The sequence below is a fragment of the Sparus aurata genome, chromosome 11, assembly GCF_900880675.1.
Source record: "Sparus aurata chromosome 11, fSpaAur1.1, whole genome shotgun sequence".
Taxonomy (NCBI): domain Eukaryota; kingdom Metazoa; phylum Chordata; class Actinopteri; order Spariformes; family Sparidae; genus Sparus; species Sparus aurata.
Genome location: NC_044197.1, coordinates 15,122,976 through 15,150,901, shown reverse-complemented (window position 1 = coordinate 15,150,901; position 27,926 = coordinate 15,122,976). Strand labels below are relative to the sequence as shown.

Sequence of the window (27,926 nt, the reverse complement as noted above, 5' to 3'; positions counted from 1 at the left end):
GTGTGTCATGGGCTGAGGTGATTCCTGTGGTCGGGCTCCAGTGCCAGGTTTTACAGCGGCCTCTGTCTGTGTCTGGCAGCAGTGCAGCATGAAAGCAGTGGGAAACAGAAACACTATGGCTGCCACTCTGTCTCTTACTCAGGTAACACTGTCTTACAACTCAAATATAACGACAGCAAACGTTTCGGGGCCTCTCTCTGCTCTGCTCGGAGACATTTCAACTGTGTTAGTGAAGCCCGGTGGGCAGAAAGGCGGGCTTACCTCGACCCTCGGCTCTCTTTTTTGGAAGTTTAGTCCTGCTGTGACTGGGAAAAGTTTCTGCCTAATCTCTTTGGGGACTGCGTAAGGGCGTAGCTAGCTAGCTAGCCTGCTAGCTAACAGCTAGTTAGTGTGCAGTGTTGGGCTGTTTTAGAGCCGCTTTTATCAAACTTGAGATAAGCCATGTATCGTTACTTTGCTTCGTTTCGGCGGGTGGTGTTTATCGAAGCGTTTTGTACTGCCTCGTTTTGCTGCAGGCTAGTTGGTCCTGGCCAAAGAGATGTTAATACGAGATACTCATGTGTGGCTCTGTTGTGGCTTTACTGTCATTTTTAAGCTAACTTATAAAGCCACCGCTAACATTGCTTTCCGCAAAAAAATGAAGCAAGTTACGGACATTATTCGTTATAGCCTAACATTGCGTAGGGTGCTCATGTAGCTTGCTATAGACTGAATAACCTACCTGCCATTATTTGAAGTAAACATGCTTTCACTGACTGGGTTAGTGTTTTTCTCTGTGACCTTCCTGAAGTGGACAACGTCAATTTACTGTTAGCTACTCTGTCCTAAACAGAAAAACTCAAAATAGTCTTGTCAGTTGTTTTGCAATCTGTATGGGGAAGTGAGCTTGAGTAGCCCATTAGCCAGAGCTGCTGTCACAAAATGTCAGTCTGCTGCTAATCTATGTTAGATCCTGAAGTTTGTGTAGAGGTGTGTTTGTTTGCATGCACAGTAAATAAGTTATTTAGCAGGTAGCAACCAGGTTTAATAAGTAGGCTACAGTCCCAGACTTGTTACCTGAGCCTCTGTTGCCTGTAACAACAAACAGGAGCTGTCTGAACTCAAACACATGAGTTGACATCTCTGTGTTGTCAGACTTCATCGCTGCCTTACTACTGAAAATCCTCCCACTGACCTGCTGTTCAGTGTTGCTGCTGCCATTAATGTGTTTTACTGCGATGGCCGGATTAGGGAGATGAAATCACCAGAACAAACCAGACTGGCCCGTCAACTCCCGCACTGTAAAGTAATCGTGCTATCTGCTGCAGTTTTGTATGGGCTAGTGGCTGGGGAATGATTGAGGGGTGTTGTTTTTTCAATGCTCAATTAAAGAGTCACCAGTACAATGACCACAGTGTTACAGCCGCCAACAGTTCCAGGCACACTATTGTGTGTGCCACAGAAATAAGTTGCGTTGGCCAGAGAAAGATAAGTGTGTGTGGACAGTTATCTCGCTGTAAACTGGCAGTTGACAAAGCTGACAGATAACTGTACTGGTCACGGAGTGTTTAACCTCAGACTCATCTTCTGTGTCCGAGCGATTTGTGCAAGTCTGTAACAAGACTGATATTTTAACAGATCTCTACTATATACTCTTGCGTGCCAGTTTGTTTCTCTGTGGAGGAGCTCTGAGGCAGCTTTAACCACTGGTTTGGATTAGCCACTCCCCAGCTGATCCACTTTTCAGACAATTACTGTTCACTCCTTTCCTCCTTCGCTGCACCTGTCGATTGAAAAGTACAACAACCAATTGTCAGTTTCAGCTATATGGAGAAGGAAATGCTGATTCTTTTCCTGTTCAGCCCAGCAGTGGACGGTCAAATAAACACGGGGGTGCTTAGGGAGGATGTGACAGAGCGCCATGTTAGCCGGTGTCTGTGAGGTGACGTCCTGTTGTAACCATCTGAAGCTGACCATCAGTAGCCTTGGGAAGTGTAGCCTACATCCTTGTGTCAGACAGCTCACTAGTCATCGCTCTTTTCTGTGTGCAACTCAGCATTAAGCTTCAGTATCATCGTGACTCACAGAATTTCATTGTATGGCCTAATACACGCGCTGTATGTCTCCAGGAAATTTCCACATCTTTGCCAGGAATTATTGCTGGGATTGGCCAGTGCTGATATGATGACTTCATTGAGAAAGCTAATGCAGAGCACTTTGATGATCACTTGTTTAAGTCATTTATCAAGCAAGGATGCCAAACATTTACTGTTAGCGCCTTAGTCAATGGGAATATGTGCTGCTTTTCACTGATTGGAAACTTATCATGGACGTTTTTCTCAATTTTCAATTTTCAATTTAAATGATAGAAAATAATATTGAGTATAGAAATTGTAACCTTCATCTGACATCTGAAGCATGATGTCATGTGTGGAGTCATAATCATTCCTCATGCTACTTGGAGGCTTGTCTTCCTAAACTGTCTGTGATGCAGAAAAAAATACACTACTGCTGCAACTGCTGGGGCTGCAACTAACAACTTTTCCATTGTTGATTAAACTGTCAGAAAATGGGAAAAATGTCGATCGGTGTTTCCCTAAGCCCAAGATGACATCCTCAAATTACTTGTCTGTGTGTCTGCATCCTCCATCTGTAATGAATCACTTTTTTTTGTGAATTGTGAATGACAGGCTTTCTGTAGCCAGCAAACACATGCTGTCCATTTGAATTTGTAAACTGAATCTGGAGAATTTATAGTATTTTAGTAATAGAAGTAGTTCATTCTTTGTCAGATTGTTTTATAGTTAGTTAGTTTTTAAAAGTGCTTTTAATTGTGGTTGGGTTGAGTCAGTAAACTTAAATTTGTATATTGTATTTTTTCTTCTCTGACAGCTCTCCAGTGGAAATCCAATCTATGACAAGTACTACCGACAGGTATGCAATACATCTTCCAAAATACAGCAAAATGTAGTTAATTGATATTAGGCTATGGTGTGTTTTATGCACACTATGTCCTTTACATTGCTTGAAATGTACGTTCATGTATTACTAATAGTGAGCCCATTGCTGTTGTGTGATATAGTCATTTAAACATGATTTGACCGCTGCTATATTGTGCTATAACTTGCTCTTGATATAAAGTACACAGAAAAACAGATGGTGAGAGAAATACCTATATTAAACAAACACGTTTTTTCTATATGTAGATCCACTGACCCTTAAACTGTAAACTAGCTTTAGGTAAACTGTAGTGTTGCAACACGCAGTGATCTCTCTTCTCAGTTTTCTGTGTCCATGAAAGGAAGTACTTCTATGAATTAATAATGTTTCCCTTTGCCCGACATGTCAGGGGAGCTTACTGTGAGCCTCATGAAAGACTACCAACAGATCCAATATCAAGCTAATAGACTGCTGAGAAAATAGCTTTGCTTTATTATCAGTATTGATTTAAGTGACTCGTGTATCCCACAGTGAGATTGTAAGTTATCATTTGCTCTCTGTTTGCTTCCCTGTCACTGCTGAGAAAACACTCCTAAACTTTCCTCCTGTGTTGTGGGCTAAAGCCGATGGCTAAAACCAAATATTCCATAGCATTACATCTGTGTTATTGATGTCTGTCAGATGGTAAAAGCTCTAATAACTGTGTGTGTGTTTGTGTTCAGGTTGATCCGACTGGCAGTGGGCGGGTGGCAGCGGCTGATGCAGCTCTATTCCTGAAAAGGTCGGGCCTGGCTGACTTGGTCCTCGGGAAGGTGAGCAAATGGTCCAGTCAGGGCAGCAACATCACTTCTTTGTTTCCTGTTTTATGTGTGTGTGTTTATGTTGACGGTCATCAATGTGTGTGTCTCCGTAGATCTGGGATTTGGCAGACTCTGAACGCAAAGGTGCCCTTAACAAACAGGTACAAATGCAAATCATAATGGACTGGTTTTTCTTTGCATAAAGTGCATCCCATGAACTAGATTTATGTTACATACTGTGCCTCTGTTCTCTCAGCAATTCTTCATAGCATTGCGGTTGGTGGCGTGTGCTCAAAATGGCCTGGAGGTGGCGCTCAAGAACCTTCATGTGGCAGTTCCTCCCCCCAAATTTGTAAGTTTGCCTCTGCGCCATTCATAAGGCTCTGTTAATGCTTATAGTCACCCCCAGTGTTTATATTATGACAGACAGCTAAAATTTAGCTTTACTGTGACAGCAATTAAACATACTGTTTTATTTCACGCATTACATATTTTTAATTCAAACATTGAAACAGTTTTTTTTTGTTTTTTTATCTAAGACTAACTGAATTTGTTTATCACCAGCATGACACAAGCAGTCCACTGTTGGCAGGAGGAGTGGCTGTTGACATTCCCTGGGTTGTCAAGGTAAGGCACTCACAAGTTTGTTAGCTTTTTATCTGTTTATTTGTAATCTGCTTTAATATCTTTGTCTTCCTCATACATATGTCCATCACAGAGTCTGCTTTTTTTGTTGTGTTAATGTAAAATATCAAATAATCAAGTCTACTCAAATATGACACGGACTATTTGTTCATAATAGTCTGTGTCTAATGGTGCCTATAAAATTTTAAACTCAACAATGCCGCTTGACACCCACAGCAGCAACATTTATGATTTATTTTCACAGCTGTCATTTCGGAATTTGTCGTTGCTTTTTTAACTTTCTGGAAGAATATTACTGTGTAGTTCTTCAACAGACATAGCATATTTAATTGAGTCATTTATTTGATTTCTTGGCCTCTAATCATTGTATTACTGTTTTCTTTTGTTATTCTCCAGCCTGAGGAGAAGTTGAAGTTTGACTCCATCTTTGACAGTCTGGGTCCAGTAGGGGGGATTCTAACAGGAGATAAGGTCAAGCCCGTCCTGCTCAACTCCAAACTGCCAGTGGACATCCTCGGCAGGGTATGATCCAAAACAAAATTTGTTGACAAAATGATGCAAAGCAAAGTGACAAAACTTAGGGGAGAGATCGTATGTCTTTATGTAACATAGGAGAGTATGTAAACCAAATTTGAGCAGGTGTCTTAACAAAAAGCAAGTAACTCATTAAAACATTTTTGTCAAAATAAAAAAGTGACGAATTGTAGACTTTTATATGAGAAAGGAAAGGTCTGGAGTGCTCAGATGTTCAAACACGTAATGAAGGTGCTCTTAAGTAGGGAATACAGAAGTTAGGATAAAAAGATCCAAGGCACTTATCTGTCAAAAAGTAAAAAATAAAACAAAATCTTCACCCAGATGGCTATTTCATTTTGAAAGAACATAACTTTAATGATGCATCTTAGAATCAAGCTGAGTAGCCATCCGTGCATAGTGGCTCAAACAACTGAAGGATGACAAATAAAACCAAACACTGCAGAACCTTTGAAAAAGGATGTGAAATTAGGAGCCGGCTGTGGAGAAAATAAAATCAAAGAGGAAGCGAGAATAGGTTTTGAGTCAGGGCTTTCAGAGTCATGTATCATATACTTTTGTAATGATGTATGCTTAACAAATATATCTGTGTCTGTGTTGAAGGTGTGGGAGCTCAGTGACCTCGACAGAGACGGCATGTTGGACAGAGATGAATTTTCTGTGGTAAGAAATGACACATCACAGAAAGACACTGCATAGGTTACAGCTACAGCCTTGGGTTAGTTTTAGCGCAGGCTGTTTTTCAAACTGCTTTCCAACTCTGCATTGCTGTTTCCATCAATATATTACAGCATTGATCTACCAGACATATCAACATTTTCAAAAGGGTGTTTTGGCTATTAGATTTGAAAGTTTCAACACCAGATTTTTTTTGTGTGCTTGTATTTTACATGTTGTCTTGAAAGCTATTATAAACAGGCTGTGATGATAATTTCTGTTGCCCTGAATCGAACCAAATCCAGACTCATGGAAAAGGTGTGAAGACTGGATAACTAAAGGATGGTTCATTCATTGGTAATTGCTTTTCAATCATTGATTTTTGTTGACCTCTCCCAGGCCATGTATCTGGTGTACAGAGCTCTGGAGGGCGAGCCTGTTCCCATGTCCCTACCACCTCCCCTGGTTCCACCCTCCAAGAGGAAAAAACCCTCTGTGCCTCCCGTGATGCCCCTGTTACCCTCGCCCCCCTCAGTCAAAGACAGTCGCTCCTCCCACGCTGGCTCTAAGACCATGCCCCACCCTCCCAAACCTGCCCCAGCTCCTGTCCCACCACCACCAGCAGCAGCCCCTGTGAGTACTGGACCTGTCTCTCCTGTGCATGCAGTACCTTTATTATAGTAGCTGCAATCACACACATTTAAAATGCATTCAAACTGGATAGTTCAGTGTGTTTTTCAAAAGAACAAGACGAAAAGGAGTCTGAAGAAGGTAAGTAAGTGTTGGAGTTGGTGTAGTGTCATTTGTGTAAGTTCTATTAAATTAGTTTATGAAGTCACTCTGGGGCTAGTTAAAGTCTGTCTTGTTGCCTGTGCAGTGGGTGGTGTCGCCAGCAGACAAAGCAAAGTACGATGAGCTCTTCAGCAAGACAGATGGGGACAAGGACGGCCTTGTGTCTGGACCTGAAGTCAGAGATATCTTCCTCAAGACGGGGCTTCCTTCCGCCACACTTGCACGTATATGGTAAGTATTTTGTTAATTCATGTGAAACCTTTCTACTTGGTCTTTATGAAAAGTGTTGTTTTATCAGGAAACATTCTCCCCAAACAAAACCCTTAAATTGAGAGAAAAGAAGGAAACCTCAGAAAAAGCAACAGAGGAGAGATAACCTGTTCTACAAGAAACTTCAACATTTGGTCGATTATTTGATAAGTATTTTTTAGACTATTTTGATAATTGATTCATTGTTTCAGTCATTTTTCAAGCAAATATGTCAAAATATTTGCCGGTTCCAGTAAGAATGTTCTCCTTTCTTTGTCATTTATGTTCGCAAAAGAATAGGAATTTTTTTGAACAAAAGAAGTGATTTGAAGACGTCACTTTGGGAAACCGTGATGACCATTTATCATATATTTTTATATTTTTTTTTTATATATGAAAGTAAACGGTGGATTAATCGATAATGAAAATTATCGTTAGTTGCAGTCGTACTTCTAGGACAGACCAACGTGTAAGAGACTTTGCAAAGTTTGTTATATAAAGTGGAAACATTTTTGAAGAAACCCAGTTGTCAGAAAACATTTTGTTTGTCATTTAAGCTATAATATCTCAGTCCTAGGTGATATTGTTGCAGGATGCACTGCAGTGCAGGCTGGCACATGCGACCGGGACAATATCACACGTATGGATTTTTACCTTCATACGGCTGATTAGCTTCAGCCCTGTTCTCACTGTAATGTATTTTGGTTTCCATGACCCCTGAACGAGATGATCAGTCAGACGATCAAAAATAGCCGTTGCCTGAGGTGTAAATCATTACACTCTTATGTAACCTGCCTCTGTTTGTGTTCTCAGGGAGCTTTGTGACATTGGAGACATTGGGAAACTGACTAGAGAGCAGTTTGCACTGGCGCTTCATCTGATCAATCTGAAGCTGACCAAAGGCCTGGACCCTCCGCAGAGTCTGTCCCCAGAGATGATCCCTCCATCTGACAGACAAAACATCAAACAGGTGAGTCACTCTAAATACTCATCGCTATGATTGATAATTATAGGTGTCTATATTTTTTTGGTCTCCATTCAATATAATGATGCAGAAAAAGAGCATACTTTTGTCATTTAATGGAGACTTGGCTCGGAAGGGACGTATCACTAATAATGAGGCTGATGATGTTAGGTAGAACAACAGACCAGCGGTACAGAAGAAGTGATAAAATTGAGATACAATAACAAAGTGATAGTAGTTTGAATTACTGTCGGTCTTTAACAGTGCTGCCTGGTATCCATTGTCCATATTTTGTAGCTACAGTAACAGGACATCTGGTGTTTTTCTTTTTCATGGCAAAAAACATAATCTTTAATCATAAACTTCTTGGTTTTTGCCTGTCTCTGGATGTTTACTATGTTTAGTATATTATTATTCTAGTATACATTAATAACAAAACAGATTGTATTTCTATATTTTGATAAAACATGGTCCCTTTTTTCTCCTGCATAATGGATTTTTGTAAGCTTGGATCTACATGTCTTCCCTTTCCTTCTTATGAAAACTTTTATGTTGATCCTCTGTGTCTGCTCTTTACGTTTTTTACGTTTCGTCCACTTCACGTGTGCAGCGGATGATCTGAGTGAGTGTGTGGTAGTTTACTGACTCTAAGGCATCTCATTACTTTGAACAGGCTGCTTCTCTTTGTCATCTTTCTGCCTTGTCCGACTGAACTTTCTCCAAATTCGTATTTCTGAATCATAAGATACTTCACTATTTGTCCCTGAGTTCCTCGTCATTAGCCATCTAATTAAGCTTGGGAGCTAAGCTGACAAGAGCAGAGGTCACTGTTCAAAGTATTTGGAGATGCACCGACGGCACAGAGTCCGATCTATAGATGTAAACCATTGACTCGAAGACTAGACATTTTATGTTATAGAATGTACACGAGAAGAGTGGTTGTTGGTGTCTCTACCTTCATAACGTCAGAGATTGAAATCAAATCCAACATAGTATATATATTTGAGCAAAACCCTTGGACCCAGAGCTTAACCAGTGCTTTCCACAAGCGCCGGCTGCCGGCCATATAGCCGACTACACAGTTAACTCCAGCCGGCTACTTTAATGACTATTATTTTTCGATTTTAATAAAGTTAAATGTTTTTCTAACAGACTGACAATAATGTCAAACTGAACCGCACTCATTAAAATTGTGATTCGCTGTGCTTGTACTGATAATAATCACAAATTACTCCGATCATCGCCGACTTCATTGATCACAAGGGAGAGAAACTCATCCGCGGCCCCGACACGCGGTGTGTGTGCGCGCACACTCAGCGGAGTCAGTGTGTCGGCCGTCGGAGGCGAGAAGCAGGGCTCACCATAATACGCTTATTTTGTCACCGGTAATCCACTCTTCTCTTCCAGCGTCCATTTAGCAATACCTGCGACACGTGCTGGCATCAAAAAACACTGTACAAATGAAACCAAACGGACTCTAAGAGTGTATTTTCATTTGTTGCTAAGGGAGAAACGTTCACTGAGTGTTTAATTGGGTAGCCACCACTGCAGACTGTGAAGATGTCATGCACTGACAATAAGATATTTATAAGCCCAGAACGCCTTATGATGCAATGTTATGTGAGCTTGTATAGCCTATTATTTATTATTTTCAGTGCGCAAATCACAGTTTTTATTGGTGCATTGGCGTCTGGCATACTTAGTTACACTAATGAATAAAAGAAGATGCGATATTTTGTAATTATAATAACATAATATATAGAGTAGATATTGATGCTGATAATAATAATAATATTAATATTAATAATAATAATAATAATAATAATAATAGAGCAAATGTCTGAGAAATTAATATAGGCTGCCTGTTCTGCAGGCACACTTAGGCTAATAATAATAATAATAATGTAATAATAATATTAATAATGTAACATTATTATTATTACATTTAAGACCAGTGTATAAGATCGTACCCCCCCCCCCCCCCCCCCCCCCCCCGGCTGGCTACTTATGTATTATGGCTGGCTAGTCTGTGTCTTAGTGGAAAGCCCTGCTTAACTATCACTAGTATCCTCCCAGCATCATTACTCATTACTCATCTTTACCCTGAGTCAGTCTCCCATCCCTGCCATCATGCAGAATTTCAGTAAAGTGCTGTGCTGTGATAGTGTTTTATTTCCTCAACTGTAATTTGTCATTTCATCCACATATAATTAATTTGCAGTTCTCTTTATTGTTACAAAATTAGTCTATGTGATTAGAGGTCATTCTTAGCTCGGAATATAGGAAGTTTCATGATGGCAGAAGTGCTTTCCCTTTAGTCGATTAATAATTTATTCTCTCTTTGTCTCTGTCTCACTTCCTCTCCAGAACAATGTGGCTAATCTGGCAGCTGACTTCTCTGCCATCAAGGAGTTGGACTCTCTCAGTAACGAGATTGTTGAACTACAAAAGTAAGCTTTTGTTCCTATATTTCTTTATTTTTTCTTCTTATCGCAATTATTATGACAGATATGAAGGTCGCGATATGATTGGTGTGAATGATGTTTTAGCATCACAATTTTCAAGGTGATGAGAATGAGACATTTGATGGGGTCTGTACCTTCCTGTACTGACCAGCAGGATGCAGTGTTTCCCACAAACTGAGGGGGACTTGGTGTGCTGCCCAATTTAATTTTATATGTTGGGAAACACTGGTTCTAGTATACATGATTATATCACTCTCCCTCTCACTCTCTCAGACATCCTTTTAACACTCATACCCACAGCTTCAAATGATTTGCTGCAGCCTACGAAACACAGCAGATGGTTGTAAAGCTGAGCTATGTAGCTGCTGTTGACAGCAAGGTAGAAGAATGACTGACAGAATATGCACCATTTACCAGACTTAATGTATTAACTCTACTTGATTCCTTTACACACTGTTTTTTAATTTTTCTGTCAGAAACAGAAATAGCCAAAATAATTTTGAAAGAATTAAAGATACCAGTATTGTTTTTTAGTGTTAACTTGTGTTTTGTTTTTTGTTTTTTCATAAGAAAGAGACAGTAAAAACATCATCTTTAATAATAAAATATAGATGTCATTTTCAGTTCTCCTTTTGACAGTTCCTGGTATTTCAGTCATGCTTTATTTCTAGATGCAAAAATCTTTTTGCGCTGCTTTTTAAACGTACTCTTGGTTTTGTAGAGGGTTGGTATCAGTATCACTTGTAATGGATTTACATTTCATAACTAACAGAATTTAGCTTCCCTGTTCTAGAAAGCTGAGAGTAAGAAGTGAGAAAGTTCCCTTCCACCCCATCCCCCATACATATGTACAAATGCACACACAGATGTAACACGCACGCGCACACACACACACACACGGACACGGACAGCTGTTCGAGGTGAGAAAGATGGAGTGAAATAGAAACTAAGTGACGGAGATCTGAGCTTCAGACACGCAGCAGATCGAGAAGAGCTAGAAAAGATGATGCATGTTTGCAACTGCTTCAAAGTGTGGCAGCGACCTTTGATCAAAGTGGAAGAGGCCGGTGAGGATGATGCTGATGGGTAAGAGCAGAACACGAGTGATATTTAGCTTAAGTTGACTGCTGGTTTGCTGGTAGAAGATGTTTTGTTATCAAGGGAAATGTGCAGTTTGATGTAAGACAAGAGAGAGAATCTAAAAATAGCTGCTGTTATTTTCAGTCTGTGTTGAAATGGATGACAAATGATAGGTGTTTTATATGGTTAATACAAGTTTTTTGTGTTGTCGTGTTATTTATTGCTTTTAAAAAACCAATAGACGTAATTTAGAGTGAAATGTTTCCTGTTGTTTAGGATGTTCTAACATTGCTTTCAGAGCGGAAACGATAGTACAGAATGAGTCATTTGTTAATCCAATCATTAGTCTTAACATTATATCACACTATCATTTATATTTAGTCTGCCTCAACAGACAAAAATAATTAACAATGTGAGAAAACAATGGAGCAGCCTGGTGAAAATTTCATATAGTCACCAGGTTTTATTAAAGTAGAATAAGCTTCTTCCTTTGAAAATGTGATCAATTGAAACACCAGTACTTTACAGATGGATTCAGTATTAGTGAAAAGCATGTTTAGCTTTAACAAAAGTGTTGTTCAGGATATAGGATTTTTTTAGTTTTTGCTTCTCTTCTACCGTTCGTGTTATTCCCCATGTTATATGCATTTGTTATAAATATGTAATGCACCTTTACAAATAGCTTTAATATGTTCAAGAAGCCTGAATTGAAAATATTACATAGGTATGTGACACAATTAAATGTTGGCAATCCATATGTGGTCCAAATAAGCCCCCACTACCATACTAAGGACTCATTCATAGCTAATGCTGCATTCTCATGCTCCTTGAATGTCCCAGTTCCTGATTTGGGAAGTCATTCTTCCAACTTTCAAATTGAGCATAAAGTCAGAATGTTGGGGCAACATGGACGCTGCAAAGAGGTTGCTTTGCATTTTATTGCTCAGGGCATTTAAACAACCCATTCACTGCTGTTTCCAGTATGTCTGTGGCAAGGAAGGGCAAAGGAAAGGGATCATGTAGGCCAGGGAATACATTTCACAAATATGCATGTTACCATCAACCCAATGTGAACATTTGCCGCCATGTATCTGCATCATATGACGACAACTAATGTCCCAACATTTTCTCACGTGAAATTTCCTTGACAAAGAAAAGCAGCAAATGTTTTGCTTTTAGAAAAGGCTGAAATGCTTGAAAGATTATCAGAATAGTTCAAAATTATTTTTCTTTCCTTCCACTTATCTTTTTAGCTCTACTTGAAACGCCAATGGTTCTGAAATCCTGTCCAATATGAACACTTTTACTGTCACACAGATTTGAAGTAAACTGAAACATCTGTGCCTTTTTAATATGATTAGTAATAGCTAAAAATTAAAATACACATTTAGTAATTGTCAGTTTGGAAACAATCATTGTATCCCTCCTCCTGTCTCCGCCCCGTTTCATTTCCTGTCTGGCTGTGTGGAGTGAAGTAGAGAGGATGAACATACAGGCAGCGAAAATGATGGATGTTGTAGGTTGGCTCATCATCAGTCGTCCCTCCTCCCTCTCTTCCTCCCTTCATCCTCCAGGCAGCCATCTGCTTCTCACTCCTCATCTCCCACACATTTGACTGAGCAAGCACATGCTCACTTTCCACAACACACTCACCCTCATCGCAATTTACAGCGCCGTGCATCCGCAAGCCCTCAGGTCTCACACGCATTCCACCTTTCTTCATATCAGATCACACACCTGCTTTTCAGGCGGCTCCTTCTGTACTGTGAAGTTTGGATTTCAGGACATTATGGTGGTTCAGGGAGAAGAGGTGGTGGTGGTGGTTCAGGGGAAAGAAACGGAGAGCTGGTTGGGACTGGGTGCGCTTGGAGTACCAGGTCTACCCTCTTTGTCCTTGGTGGCTAAATACTCCTGTTTCTTGTGCTGGGCCCCCAGGGAGAAGAGCTCTGTGGAAGAGGAGATTAAGGAGAAGGAGGAGGCCATCAGACAGCGCAGCAGCGAAGTGCAGGTAAGGTCTCGCCGTCTGTTTGTCTGTGAGTACAGTGGATACAGAGAGAAGAGATTTATTGGCATCGAGAACATGGTTGTGGAGATATTTTCTATAATTTTACTGATGCACATGTATGAGCATGTTTGTATTTCTGTTGCTTTCCCTTTTTACAAAAAATATAAATCCAGATCAGACAGAGCATATGATAAGACCCATAGGTCCTAAAGCAGCTTGACCACTTCTGTTGTAATTATATACTGAAGGAGAAGATCAATAATACATTTGGCCGGCAGTCTTAGACGCTTGGTCAGAGCACACAGTTAATGTCTCTCCGAGAGGGAGAGGCTGCTATCCTTGTGTAGGCGTGTCAGCCTGCTCTGAGCCTGAGAGATGGGGCTCTATTTTTGGGAGTTGATGGCTTAAAGGGCTAGTCTGCTCTGCTTCGGGGAGTTTAGTCTGATGCTGAAGTGTGAGGGTGGATCTCAAGGGAGTCTCACGCTGATGTAGCTGAATTTCTGAGCTGTGCTGCAGGGTAGCCTCAAGTGCTTTTGGCTATTTATACCGTAATGTGTTTTTCTAAATATATTCCTTGACATCACACATTGTTGATGTCGTTGTGTTCGGTGGTATAACCACAGCCCTGATTCCACAATAAGATTTCCCCTGCAGTATTTCTCAAATGTTTGGACTTTATTTGTGGCAGCGAGCTCTGACATCTCTCTTGTAAAAGTCAGCTGCAAATTGGCTCTGGTTTAACAGGCTAAATTCAGACTAGGGGAATAATATTCCAGTGTACACATGTTGTATGATTTCACAGCTTTATCGCCATAACTGTCTGAAAAGGAGAATGATGCATGCAGAATCACAACACATCTTTGTAGGTGGGTGTGAAAGATACCTATTCGAGTAGGCTGCCCATTTAAGATGTGTGTATGGGGTGCTGTCGGGATGATCTAGAGGTTAAGAGGCAGTTCTCTAAATCATGATTGTAACATCCCTGGACTGAGTCCAGCCAGAGACCTTCACTGCATCTCATCCTCACTATCTTTCCCCTTTGATTTCTTTTGGACTGTCACTCCTGGCATAAAACCCTTCTGATAATAAAAACTAAAATGAAGGATGTTAACCCTTGGTGTCATCTGGTATACTGACAGACGCAAACTGACAAGCTGCTTTTGTTCACATATCAGACTGCTATCCATTAATTTCTTCGTCCTGTCACCATGTTTTGCATGCGCTTCTATATTCTTCACAGTGTTGGCAGCAATGTAAAAAGAAATATAGTTGAAAATGTGGATGTTCTTTTATTCCTTTTAAAGAGCGCCTTGTTGTCCTTTCCCTATCATTCATATTTGAAATCATATCTATATTCTGTTATTGAGCTCCCTCTTCATCTCTCAGCTTTTCTGTTTCTTTTTAGCAAGGTTTACCTGTAAAAGAACAGACAAACATGTATAACTTTCCCCTGTCTCCTCTTTGGCTCGATATCTGCAGGACTTGCAGGATGAAGTGGCGAAGGAGAATGAGGTGCTGCAGCAGCTCCAGTCTCAGCGTCAGAAAGTCCAGGATGCCTTGGAAGAGCTGGACCAACAGAAAGGCTCTCTGGAGGAGCAGCTGAATCATATTCGTCAGCAGACCAGCCAAGAGACGCAACTGGTAGGTCTGCTAGGATTTTCTTTACTTCAGTCCTGGAAAGCTGCAGAAATGACTCACCACTAGCAAAGAACACCAGTACTATGAAAACATTGACACACATGACTCCATTATCCTGAATATTTATATCTGTCACAGATTTCATCGCTGACATCGGAGCATGAGGATCAGGAACAGAGGATATGTCAGTATGAGGAGGAGCTGGTCCAGGCCCGGGAGGAGCTCCTTGCTCTGCAGGAAGAGAGCAGGAAGCTGCAGGAGAAGGTCCAGGCGGCTCAGGAGCAGCTTACACCTCTGCAGGAGTCTGTCCGTGACTCCTTTACACAAGTTGCACAGGTCAGTTTGTTTAAATCAGTCTGTCATGCTTATGAACTGTTGGAATCCTGGTTCAACCTTAAATGTTTTAAAAAGCGCCATATCGATAAAGTTTCTTATTTTTTTTCTTAATGTTGTTCTTCTCCATCTCTGCTTTCTTAGGTTCAGCAGAAACTGAACGATCTAAAGGTGGAGGAGAGGTCAGTAACTGCCCAGCTCAGCTGGAAGAGAGCCCTGGAGGATAGCTCTCCTGTCATGGTCAATGGATCAGCAGGCTCTGCTGCAGAACTGCATCAAGGGGACCTCTTCCAGCAGGACCTCTTTCAAGAGGACCAGCCCTTAGAGCTGAAGGTGGAAGAACCAGCTGCCTTCTTCGATGAGCAGAAAGAACTTTCAGATCAAAAAGGAGAGGAAGTAGAGAACGAGAGAGACGATGAAGAAGAGAAGGATGAAGAGATTCCAAAGACTCAAGAGGAGGAAAAGATGAAACCTGATCCCTTGGATGACTTGTATACTAGTCTGGCCTCCGCTGATATGTTCAATAATGTATCAGCTTTCACCAAGCCACAGGAGAACACTGTTAGGGTAATACATAAACTTAAACTTAATTATCAGTCATTTAATAGATGGAAGTAATATAAACTTCTTAGTACAGCTACACTTCTCTTTTTCCTTTCTTTTTAACACCCAACAATCATGCAAAATCAGCAGTCTTAATTTATATTCCATGTAATAACCAAAGAAGAATTGTATCAATTGTAAAATTCTCTGTAAGCAATGCTATTCTTTACTGTTTTGTCTTCTCATGCTTCCAGGAACACAGTACCCCTACACCCGATGTTTCCTCGGAGGTCACAGATGATGCTGAGGAATCGCCTAAAGAGAGCCCACCAAAGGTAAAGACCCTGAGTTTGTGCACAGTGTCAGTCAGCCATATAAATATAGAATAATAAATATAGAATATAAATACAGGTGCAAATGCCTCAAAAAGTATTTTCAGGATGCATTGGGATCTAATTCAAAATTTATTGTTTAAACTTATTGTTAATGTTATTGACTGTAGTTTTCAAGCTTATCATTAGATCTCTGTCACTGTCAAACAGGTTGCATCGCCAGAGCCAGAGAGCAAACAGGAGCCAGCAGAGTCCCCAGAAAACACCCCCGCCTCCTCGTTACCACCTCAGGTCAGCCCTCGCTCCATGCCACCTCAAACCAGCCCTCCCTCGCTGCCTGAGATGGACTTCTTCAATGCAGACCCCTTTACTGACCGTGAGTCCCCACAAACATCTGAAGTTTAGTTAACAGCCAATAAATAAATAAATTGCTTTGTGCAGATGTTTGTAAAAAGCTAATCTGCTGCTTCATATTGATTCATTTCAAAGATAGAATTGTATTTATTCTACATTAAAAGTGTTTTCAGTACCTACAGAATGACGTGATTAACAATTTGTAGACCCAGAGGCTTATAAATGGTATGTTTACGTAGTCACGTTGATGATTTTTTTTTTCACCTTTATAGACGATCCATTCAAAGATGATCCGTTTGGAAAAGCAGATGTTGCAGGTAAGTTAAATTCTTATTTGAAAGTGATGAATAGGCAAAATGATCTCCTTAATATATAACACATATTTAAAAATACATAAATATATATTGATATATTGACCAATTATGCAATATCTGTATCTCACATTCTGTATCTGTCACTGTTAAATTTAGATCCATTTGGAGGAGATCCCTTCAAAGGCTCTGACCCCTTTGCTGCAGACTCTTTCTTCGCACAGTCCTCCAGCGGCGCCCCCTTTTCCTCAGACGACCCTTTCTCTGCCTCAGCCGACCCGTTTGGTACCACTACTGGCGCACCAGAACCAGACCTGTTTGCGGCGAAGCTGAATGACACAGCAGCTGCACCAGCAGCAGGTCCAGATCCCTTCACCTCCAAACCAAACAATCTTACTTTAGCAGCCAAGGATCCATTTAGCGCCACAGTAAACAACATGGCTGATTCTGACCTGTTTGGAGGCAAAGTGAACGCCACTGGTGAAGCGGATCCGTTTGGTTCTCAGGACGGGGGGACAGATCCCTTTAGTTCCTCTCAACCCAGCTCTGACCTGGCCGTGGTGAGTAGGACGGCTGTAACACCTAGTCAACCTGTACTAATTCACAAGTTTAGTTTAGGAAAAGGTTTTCATCATCTGGCCAAACTTTTTTAAGTCGTTATGGTTAGGAAGTATAGAAAGCTTTGTTCTTCATTCTCAGTTTAACATTTGATATAGATATTTGTAGTGTTTCACTAATATAGAGTGTTGTTGTATCTGTGTATTTGCATTTGTATTGTTATGCTGCTGTCTTGGCCATGTTTCCCTCGCAAAATAGTAAAGAAGCGTCGGGTAGCATTTGAAAGAGCTAATAACAGTTACGTTCAGTCAGTATAGACTTGGGAATCGAGACGAACAGTGATTGCTGTAGTTTCTGCTTAATGAGAATTGAGTGATGATTAATATGATCGTCTTTTTTTTTTTTTATTCGTGTATGATGTACCTCTGTATGATGTATCTCTTATAGTTCCAGTTGATTACACAAAGTTTGATTATATTCATTTCAGCAGCTGGAGTTTATTGTACAGATGTCATGAAAAAAAAAATGTATGTTCTGTTTTTAGAAGGACACTGCAGCAACCAATGATCCGTTTGCTCCAGGTGGTACTTCAGTGAACGCCAGCTCAGATCCAGGTATGACATGTGTCTTAGCGCCACCCTCTGGGGTACAGATCCCATTGCAGCTGTTGAAACTGTTTACAGTTACAGTATTATGTGCTCAGTGACTTGTATATGCTCATGTGTTTCAGATCCGTTTGCTGCTGTGTTTGGTAATGAATCATTTGGAGGGGGCTTTGCAGATTTCAGTGCCTTGACAAAGGTAATCAAGTGTTGCTTTTCATCCTCTGTGCTGTCACCCACACACAGCTGAAGTAATATTTATAATGGAGTGAAACACACTGAATATCAAGTCAGTAACAATGATTGTCAGTTAAGTTGGTGGGAGAACATATTGTTGCAACACAATGAACTCACTTCTGCTGTCATACCAGAACATCCAGGAAGACTGTGAGGGAGTTGTTGAATGTGTTGTGGGTTTTGTGAGGAAGTATCTGAAACACTCTCTAATTCTCTGCGGGAGAAATGAGCACTTTATTCATCATTAGTTCATACAACAGCTGCCACTTTTTTGGTGTGCACTGTCATATGCTATTGTAAATTTGACATGTGTGTTCTGAAAAGGTTTCCTTGCACTGGGAATGCAACCAACAATTATTATTCATTATCGATTAATCTAGGGCTGAGCAATACATCCTGTCACTTAATTCTCCTCATAAATACATTTCTTTATCCAATATCTTTTCATAGGCTTTGTCATGGGCTTGTAGGCAACTTCCTTATTTTCACTTCATGCATTGCGTAGCCTAAATGACTTTTCAATGGGCTGCCCTGTCAATCAACAACCAATCACCGTTGTCACCGCTTCTAAGTGCGTCCTTATAAATTGACGTCATCCATAGCAGAGTTACGTCTAGTTTAGGAGTTCACTGTTTTCATAACTAAAAGTAGGTCTCAGCGGCTTTGTGAATTACTCTTAAGAAACAACTCCTACATAAAAACTTTTAGTCCGATTTAGGAGTACTCCTAACGTTAAGATAAAAGTCTGTGAATACCGGCCCAGGTGTATATTTCGATAGTTTGAAATCCAGACAACAAAATCAGATCTATATAAATATATTTGATCAGATGCCTTGACATCGTATAAATACTTAATAATTACCATTGGTACACAAAAAGATTTTGGATCAGTAATCATTAGTAATGTAATGGATATAATTACAAAATGGTTAAAGGCAAGTATTAAAACAAGATTAGAACAGTCTGTTAAGTAATTTCATCACTTTACTGTAATGCAGCCTTTAAAATCAGGACAACACAAAAACTTATGACATAAGACGACATACAATTAATCCTCTGATTATTTTCTAGACAAATTGCTTAACTGATGGTCTATGAAATGTCAGAATGGATGAAAAATGTCCATCCCAGTGTCTCAAATTCCAAAGTTCTGTCTTTCAGTGTTTCATTTTGTCCAAAACACAAAGATAATTCCGATTAATGTGATATAAAACAGAGATAAATGAACATTTCCATATGTGAGAGGCTGAAAACAGAATTTTCTTCAATCTTTGCTTAGAAAATTAATTTAGCGTTAAATCAATTTTCAGCTAATAGTTGCAGCTCTGCTCTATATATTGATTAATGATGCACTTATGTTAAAGAATTTGTCTTTGTTTTCATAAACAGCAAATGTTCACTTAATGTACTGTATGGCATCCAGAATCAAGTCTTCACAGGCATTGCTGTGATTCTAGAGTAGCCAATCCATGGTTTCTGTTGTTTTTTTGTTCTTGTTGTTAAATACTGTATTTGTTTGATGTATTTGGTTTGGTGTGAACCTTATGTTTCAGTCAAATGGCTCTGACCAGTTTGGCATCAACAATAAGAACCTGTTCCAGGAAGACACCCAGTCTGCCGGCTCTGATGTGCCCCCAGCACTGCCCCCAAAAACTGGTACACCTACGAGACCACCTCCTCCACCTCCAGGTCAGTACTCACATTCTTTTGTCAATCTTTTGTCAGATTGTAGTGCTCTTATCACTTATTTCAGAGTGTGTTAATAGTATGTGTTTAAGTATTCTGGCCAATGCTTGATCTGTCTTTTCACAGTTTAACTTGTTTGTTCTATTTATCTTCATTGACACCTCTATCTTGCCTGTGCCTTTTTCTTTCCTTAGGTAAGAGAGCATCCATCTCCAGAACAGAGTCCTCTGACTCCTTCCAGCGACGAGGGCACTTCGTCCCACCACATTCAGGAGACTTCCCCTCCTCTTCCCTGCCTGCCAAGGATCCTTTAGCCGACCCCTTCGCCCCCTCCTCCCCTCCTCGTCACAACATACGGGAAGCTGACCGATTTGCCAGCTTTGACAAAGTGAGCACCTCCCTTTCGCCCTCTCCCTCACCTTCATCTGACTCTCAGTAGTGTGCCATCTTCTCCTTTTTTTTCTTCTGCTAATAAATCACATTTAGTTGTTTGATTAAATCAGAACCATCAATCAAATCAGGCCAGCTTTATAAATCACTCCATCCACTGCCATTTAAAAAGTCCAAAGAGGTGATCAGCTTATGTCAGTGTCACATGGGAGCACATTTGATGATTTGATGACCTCGTTTTCCTTGAGCTCAGCTAACATAAGCATTTAAATCTTCTATATTTGATTTTGTGTTTCTTGCACCCTGTCTGCTGCTGCTGCTGCTGGTGTATATTTAAGCTCTTTATTATTTCCTTGCCATGTAAAGATTCTTTATACTTGTAATTATTTTTTGTTACTGATTTATTTTGGGATTGCACTTTATTTAAGCGCTTTGATTGAAGTTGCACTGTCTTACTTTTAAAGGAAATGTACAGAAATGTCATTATAGCAGTTATAGATACGTTCATATATTAACTCTGCAACAGATTTTGTCATAGCAGACAAAAGATCCTCTGTTCACAAATAAATGAATAATAGACATCTATCTTTATTGGTTGGCAGTGAATGGAGAGATGAGAGGCTGCTTGTATTTGGCTTTTGTTAGCCATCCCAACTCAGCACACTGACATCACATTATCTGGCATATTTCATTTTGAGACGAGATATATATTTATGTAAAGTGTTTCATTTCATTTCATTCAGGTTAGTTTAAAAGATGCCTTTGGTGCAAAGTGGTCCTTCTGGTTCTGACTAGTGACTTGGCTTGGCATCAATATGTAGCTGAGTCAGCACAATTGTAGTCCAAAGGCATCAAATCAGTTGCTCTTGAAATGCAGAAGCTGCTGCTTCTTAAGTGAGTCTATACACTTGAAGCTATCAGTGTTTTACAAACTCATGAGAAAAATGTGCAGCAGCCAAGCTACATTAGAAGATGAGAAATATCATATTTAAAGGGTAACTCCACCATTTTCAAATATTAAAGTGTGTTTACAGGTCTTGAGGAGTTCTACTGCATATGTGAAAAAGTAGCATAAAGCCTATTGTGGCTGCAGTGGAAGCTGCATGTAATCTGATAAATAGCCTCCAATGATGTCATCCAGTTGTTGAGTTGCATTGTGGTTATTGTAGGTGCCAGTTTTTGAAAATCTGTCCACTGGTCTAGCATTGCCCTCCAACAACACTGTTGGACATTTTATGGACTAATGATCAAATTGAACTGATATTCCATACATTATTCTTCTTATCTTTATCAGATAACATGCAGCTTCTTCTACAATCACAGAAAGCTTTATACTACTTTTTTGCAGCAGTACTCTGCGAGACCTGTAAAGGTGCTATTTAAGTTGATTTATGAGTCTCAGGGAATGAGACGCAAATGAGAACTTTTCTTACAAATAGCACCTTTAATGTGTCAAATTGGTGTAGTTACACTTTTGATAATAACTTATCACAAGTAAGAGCTAGGTAGCAGAATAAAAAGACAAAACATCTTAAAAGAACAAGGGAATTAAAGTCCCCTGGCTGTTTTTTTCTCACTTGTTAAAATATGTGTAAATAGTCATATATCTTAAATTAAAAAAGATCAGAAAGCTGTATGAAAACGAGTCGATGCACATGGGTTGAACGCTTGTTGATATATCAGGAATAAATCTGTAAAAGTATTAAAATACTGTCAGCTCTTCCTTTCATGAAACTTCATAGAAATGTGCTGCCACGCTGTGTGGGATGGATGACTATTATCAAAAGTCTGTTGATATCTCTCCGGTCACATGACTGCACCCGCATGTCCCCTTTGAACCCGCGACCTGCACGCACTAACTGTGTGTTTGATTAGCTGGCTCTCATTCACTCATACCACTGTCTCTGCCATTCTTCAAACCAGCTATTTATTTATCCATGCATCCATCTGTTCATCCATTCATCCCTTCATTTATCAGTTCATTTAACCCTTGTCTGGTCGAGAAACGGGTCGCCTGTATTCTCTCTCTCTGTCTGTGTGTGTGTGTGTGTGTGTGTGTGTGTGTGTGTGTGTGTGTGTGTGTGTGTGCACGCCTTCACACCCTTGTCATAAAAGTTGAATAAAAGAGTTTAATCAAGGGCACCATCTCTGGCTTCTATGTGCATCCATGACACCACTGTCTGCAAACGCCTGAGCTTTTAGAAGACCACAGCTACGTTTTTGCATTTGCAGTTCATTTACCACATATTGTGTCTGTACTTCACTCCAGCCATGACTTTTTCCAAAGCATGCTCTAAATTTAAGATTATTTCCTTCCTTTCTAGCAGCATGCCTATGTCTACTGCATACCTCCAATAATCTGCACTGTGGTAGGCTTTGAAAAATGTTTAGCAATGATTGCCAAGGATTAGAAATGAACTAAAACATGCAAAAACCAGCAGTGTGGTCCTTACAAGTATTTTGACAGAATCTCATCAGATCTCTTCAGTAAGTGAAAATAAAGAAGACCCGAGCACCAGAGACTGTTTGTGAAGCATTTCTTTAGCAGTAACATGCGTCAGTCCTCTTACTACGTACTTTATTGATGTCTGATTTCATTCACGTTTGAAAGCAGCAGTGGGATGTATCACCTTCAAGTAATAAATGCATGTTCTCTACTAAATCCGCTATATGTTTCTTCAATGTTTTCATTATGCACATTCTGTTCTACTCCATACCGAAATCATCAGCTCATCAGCTCTAAAATACTTCCTGTCGAACGTCGTCATCGCTTCCTACTTTTCTTTGCATGTCTGGATCTGCACTGGATGACCTGTGGTGCTTCTGTATGTCATTCACTGAGAATAATGAACCTGTCCACACACTGCATGTCCAGTTTTGTATAGACTAACTGATTTAACAGTGTTTTAAAATTCCTGACCTCTGCCGTTTGTTGTCGTGAATCTTCAAATGTGATTTCCTTCACACCGCTCAGATTCGTCCTGCAACAAGATGCCCTCTTTCATGTTTATATTCCATTCCTGCTTTTAATCCTGATCAAATGCCTCCACAAGATGTGTGATGACACAGCTGAGGGGGCAAAGATCATCATTTTCTTCATGGTCATCTGCAGGGAAACTGATTTAACTGGCTTGTTTTTTCTTGTAGTTTGGTTGTGGTGTGGCTAGAGCCACAAATAACGATAATTTTCATTGCCAAATAATGGTCTATAACATGTCAGGCATTTGTAAAAGGGTAAGTCACTTTGAGGGATGCTGGCTCATTTTCATGCCTCACTGACGCAGATAAATGTTGACAGTGACACAGTGGACATTTCGACTTGTTAATCTGTAGTCTGTGTTCTGAAAAATATTTATCCGTTTAGGGATTAGGAGATCTGACAAAGTGATGGCTCTGTAACTTGATTCTATTTTAGAAATATGTTCAGCCATCACACAGGAAGTGCTGAGTACTGTTAAGGATGCCTTTGTCTGGGACCTGCCGCGTCACCACAGTAGAGCCAGACAGATGCAGTGACAGTAAAATATCAGAATCAGCATGTGTTGCTGCCACTTAGTAGCAAGAAATGACACAGGGTGTGAGAGTGCACACAACATGAACTGAAACATCCCTGCTTCGATTCCAGCCAGGGACCTATGTTGCATGTCATTCATGGTGCTTTCGTTCCCCTTTTTTTATTTCCTGGCTTAAATGCCTCGGAAATAATCACTCAAAAAAGAGCAAAACAACTGCAGTAGGTAAATGCCAAAAATATGTTTAAAAGGTAACGCCACAATCTCACATTAAAGTCTTGGAGAGTACGAAAGCAAATGTGACAGAAGTAATTCTGTGGCTCCAGAGGTGCATGAAGCTGCATGTGATCTGATACTTTTCCGCCTAAGTTGCATTGTGGGTAATGTAGCTCCAGAAGTTGAAAAGCTGTCCACTGGTCTAGCATTGCCCACTCCTATAACACTGTTAGACCATTTAAAATCAAATGATAAGAAATGATGCAGCACCAACAGAGATATCACCTGTTTTATTCCACATACCAGGCACCTACATTACCCACAATGCATCTTTGCTGATGAGGGACAACACTGGAGCCGTTTATCAGACCACATGCGGCTTCCTCTTGAGCCAGAAAATACTTTTATACTGCTTCTGTCACACATGCTGTAGTACTCCCCCAAACCTGTAAACACACTTGGTTACCCTTTAAGGAACAACAAGTTTAATAGTTATATCAGAATAAAATTGGCTGATATATTTTTTATCCAGTATATCTGTTAAAATACCATATGATTAATCCCAAACTCATAGGAAAGCAAAACATATTATTCCTGTAAACATGATTACATGGGATGTTACAAGGCCAGACAAAAACTACAGCCCTAGAGCAGCAACGCAGTTATCAGTCCCTATACGGAGCTTATCATGCTAAATGTTAAACATCATGCATTACATCATCCAGGTGTTGTTGTTATTGTTGGGTATCTGTTATCAGCAGCCTCTGCGAACAAGTTTTTTTCATCTTTGAGGATCTGTTAATTGTACGTGTGTTTGTCTGTCTCTGTGTCTCCTTTCACTCCCATATTTCTTTGCACGTGTTTTTCGTTCTTTCCTCCCCCGTCGTGTGTGACGTGTGCGTGTGTTCTCTGTGTTCATGAAGCAGCAGTATCCGACAGAGGAAGACATGATCGAGTGGGCAAAGCGCGAGAGCGAGCGAGAGGAAAAGGAGCGACTTGCCAGGCTCACCCAGCAGGAACAAGAGGACCTGGAGCTGGCCATCGCACTCAGCAAGTCTGAACTCTCCTGAGGATCTCCTTTCCCCTTCTCCACCTCCTCCTCCTCCTCCTCCTTCTCCTCTTCCTCCACTGGCCCCGGCTCGGCACGGCACGGCACAGCCTGGCCCAGCCCAGAACGCACCAAAGCAAAGTGGGGACTGCATAGGACTCATTCAGCAGCACCTGCTGACCCCATGAAGAGACTTTCTTCGAATAAACCCACCTCTGAATCTCTCGACGCCCTCTTCTCCTCAGACTGTTCACTGGCGCTGCAGTATCCCGTGTTTCATCCATCCTGTTGGTCTCTGTGATTTTGTTTCGGAGGAGAGGACCATTGTGGAGTGTACGCGCTAAAGAATGGATTGTTGAATGAAATGCAGTGAATATGGATTGATGTTAAGGTTATGTTCTCTGTTTATTTCCGCACCGGGCTACAAATGCCACTTTAACGTCTGCAGAATGTAATTTATTTTAAACACACAGGTCAATAGTAGATTGAAAAGTCCTGTCATTATCCACTAACAGTACTCACTACACTTTATCAAGACTCTCTTCAGCCTCTGACGTTATATTGAGAATTTTCACAAGATTGAAATGATTAAAAGTAGATCTGTTCATTCTGAGGAGCCCCACTTTGCTTCCAGCTGTTTATAGATCCTCGGAAACTAAAACATGAAGTGCGCCTAGTTTCAAAACTGGAAGTGGGAGGCACTGTAACCAAATTTAAGAGTGCAAGTCGGTCCTTTCGAACAGACCCACTGTGTAATCTTCGGCAGAGCGCCTGTGAAATTTTTAAAGACATTTTTACTCAGAACAAGTTGACAGAATTCAACCAATTTCTACATGTTTAACTGGAAGTTACCAGTCCTCTGATATGTGAAATGCATGTGCAGATTTATACTTAAACCGAACAAATCCACCACAGCTACCATATTCCTCTTCTAGATACTTTAATGTCTTTTTTTTTTTTTTTTTTTTTAAATATCATCAGTGCAATGCCTGCCTAGCATCTGTTCTGTCTTTTGTTAGAATGTTTATGTTGTGGGGAAATACTGAAAGGATTTAAACGACATCTTCTTCACGTATTGATTAGATTTGAATTAGCATTAAAGTTAAAAAGCACACTACATGGGATTGCACTAAACAAGAGCGCAAAAATCACACCGGAAATCTGAGATTTAGATAACGCAGCTCTAAAAATTGTTATTTTGTCACCCAGATACTTATTATCTCATAATTTAGGACAATTAGAGTCATTTTATTAATGTGAAACCTAAAAACAGAAACTGGGTGAATGTATAAGTGTGGGGGAAAAACAGATTTATAGCCACTTTATCTGCTCTGTTAACTCTAACATGAATGATGTTGATATTGTTAATCCCGACAGGAGTGTATTAAAAAAAAAAAAAAAAAAGAAGGGGTAAATGTCCTCAAGTATTCAGCATCCATGTCACAAATCTCACACCAGGTCCTGTTTCAAAGTGTGCTACCGTCGATGCTTCTCTGGTGGCATTTGGTGATTTTTTTCCTCTCTGAGAGGCTAACTGGATTTCAGAGTCTTACACAAAATCATCAAACGTTGATTAGTGTCTCTGCGTTTTGGTGGAGCAGTTCGTTTTGTCTTCTGTCTGTCCACTTCAGGCTCTGGGTGGATTTAACTTGCGAAAAAAACAAAACAACAACAACCCAGCTGGCGTGGTGAGATCAACGCTCCTGTTGCACTGCGTCCTCCTTCCTGTTAACGCCCACACAGCAGCGGCTGGTTGGCCAGTGGTTCTTGTGTGTCTCTTCTTCCAGAAAAATGAGCTAAGCTACTTAACACTGAGTGCTAAACTGTGATGGAGGGGTTTTCAAACAAGGGAAGGCTCGGTCGAACAGCAGGAGGATTCACGTTTTTTTTTTTCTTTGCTACTTTCTGACCAAACAATGCACAAGATTTGGGACACCACTTCCTGTTTTTAACTCTCTCTGTTTGTACTTGTTCAGAAGGAGCATCGTCATAGTTTCCTCTTTTCATGTTTAACCAGTTTAATGTCTGTGGTCGATGCTGCACTTTCTACTCGTGTTGCAGTTTATTGTAAATACTGGAGAACCTGTTCTTCACCTTCACTGCTAAGTCATACTACAGTGTCTGGTTTCATCCTCTCTGATCTAAAGGCCACCGGACACGTTACCGTCACCTGTACAGACTCCTTGAATTTAAAAACAAATCAAAAACCACTTATGTTTCTATAGTCGTACCCATAAAGGCTTTTTAAAAATTCAAGCTAATTGTATTTTATTTTGTATTTTCTAACATGTAAGAAAAAAAATCCTTAATGGAATGTGGCCAGAATATGTAATGCATTTAAGTGAAACAGAATAAATATTAAACATGTGTAGTTTTGCAGTTTGTGTGTTCTTAATGGGATCATGTTGTGTCGTGTTACTGCATTATAAAACAAAGGCCTGCGTTCAAATTTATCAATAGTTGTGTAAAATCAGTGTTTGGAAAGTAACTAATAACATATTCTCAGGTACTTTAGTACACCACAATCCATTTTTCAGGAACTTTATACTTCTGCTCCACTATATTTCAGAAGGGTATTGATTACTTAAAATCTAAAACACAATTAGATGATGAGATTTGATGCATTGCTGTAGCTTTTTCATTAATTATAAACTCAATAATAGATCTGTGTTAACAAAGTAAGTTTGTGCTGGCGATATCGATACTTCCATTCTTTGACTTTCATGAGAGTTTTAATTTATGACTTTTGCTTATGATGGAGCTATTTTACATTGTTTTCCTTATAAATGACCAAAAGGGCTTTTCCATGCCAAATAAATCAGTATGGAAGCCCTGAGGGGCAGAGGGATTTTTTTTCTGGTGCTGCTTTTTCTAAGTTCTAAAAATCTTTTTTCATGTGTGAAACAGAGTTAAAAGGTTTTTATTTTTTCATGTGTCGTGCCAAGTGAAAACATTTTTTTTTCATGCTTGAGAGGAGTTAAAAAATATTTTTTCACATGTTAAAAAATGGAGCCCTGTAAGAGACATGAAGGGAAAAAAGGAAACTTTCTTGTGCG

At 40.1% G+C, this 27,926-nt stretch overlaps 1 protein-coding gene across 4 annotated transcripts; it reads left to right on the top strand.

The window, feature by feature from the left end:
* Positions 1–23: 23 nt before the first annotated feature.
* eps15 (epidermal growth factor receptor pathway substrate 15) lies at positions 24–27,249 on the top strand. 4 transcript variants are annotated; one of them, XM_030432985.1, is made up of 26 exons: positions 24–142; positions 2,872–2,913; positions 3,642–3,731; positions 3,833–3,880; positions 3,976–4,071; positions 4,284–4,346; positions 4,761–4,886; positions 5,502–5,561; positions 5,955–6,188; positions 6,433–6,578; positions 7,410–7,566; positions 9,928–10,010; positions 13,041–13,113; positions 14,590–14,751; positions 14,887–15,084; positions 15,226–15,648; positions 15,879–15,959; positions 16,167–16,332; positions 16,583–16,627; positions 16,781–17,181; positions 17,724–17,793; positions 17,910–17,980; positions 19,572–19,707; positions 19,899–20,092; positions 22,709–22,730; positions 24,749–27,249. In XM_030432985.1, exons 1-26 carry the CDS (start codon positions 89–91, stop codon positions 24,880–24,882), a joined length of 3,375 nt encoding a protein of 1,124 aa, XP_030288845.1. In that variant the 5' UTR covers positions 24–88; the 3' UTR covers positions 24,883–27,249. The 4 variants fall into 4 exon arrangements, with proteins under 4 accessions (XP_030288845.1, XP_030288844.1, XP_030288847.1 ...); XM_030432984.1 differs by having other exon boundaries at positions 24,746–27,249; XM_030432987.1 differs by lacking the exon at positions 22,709–22,730.
* Positions 27,250–27,926: the final 677 nt, after the last annotated feature.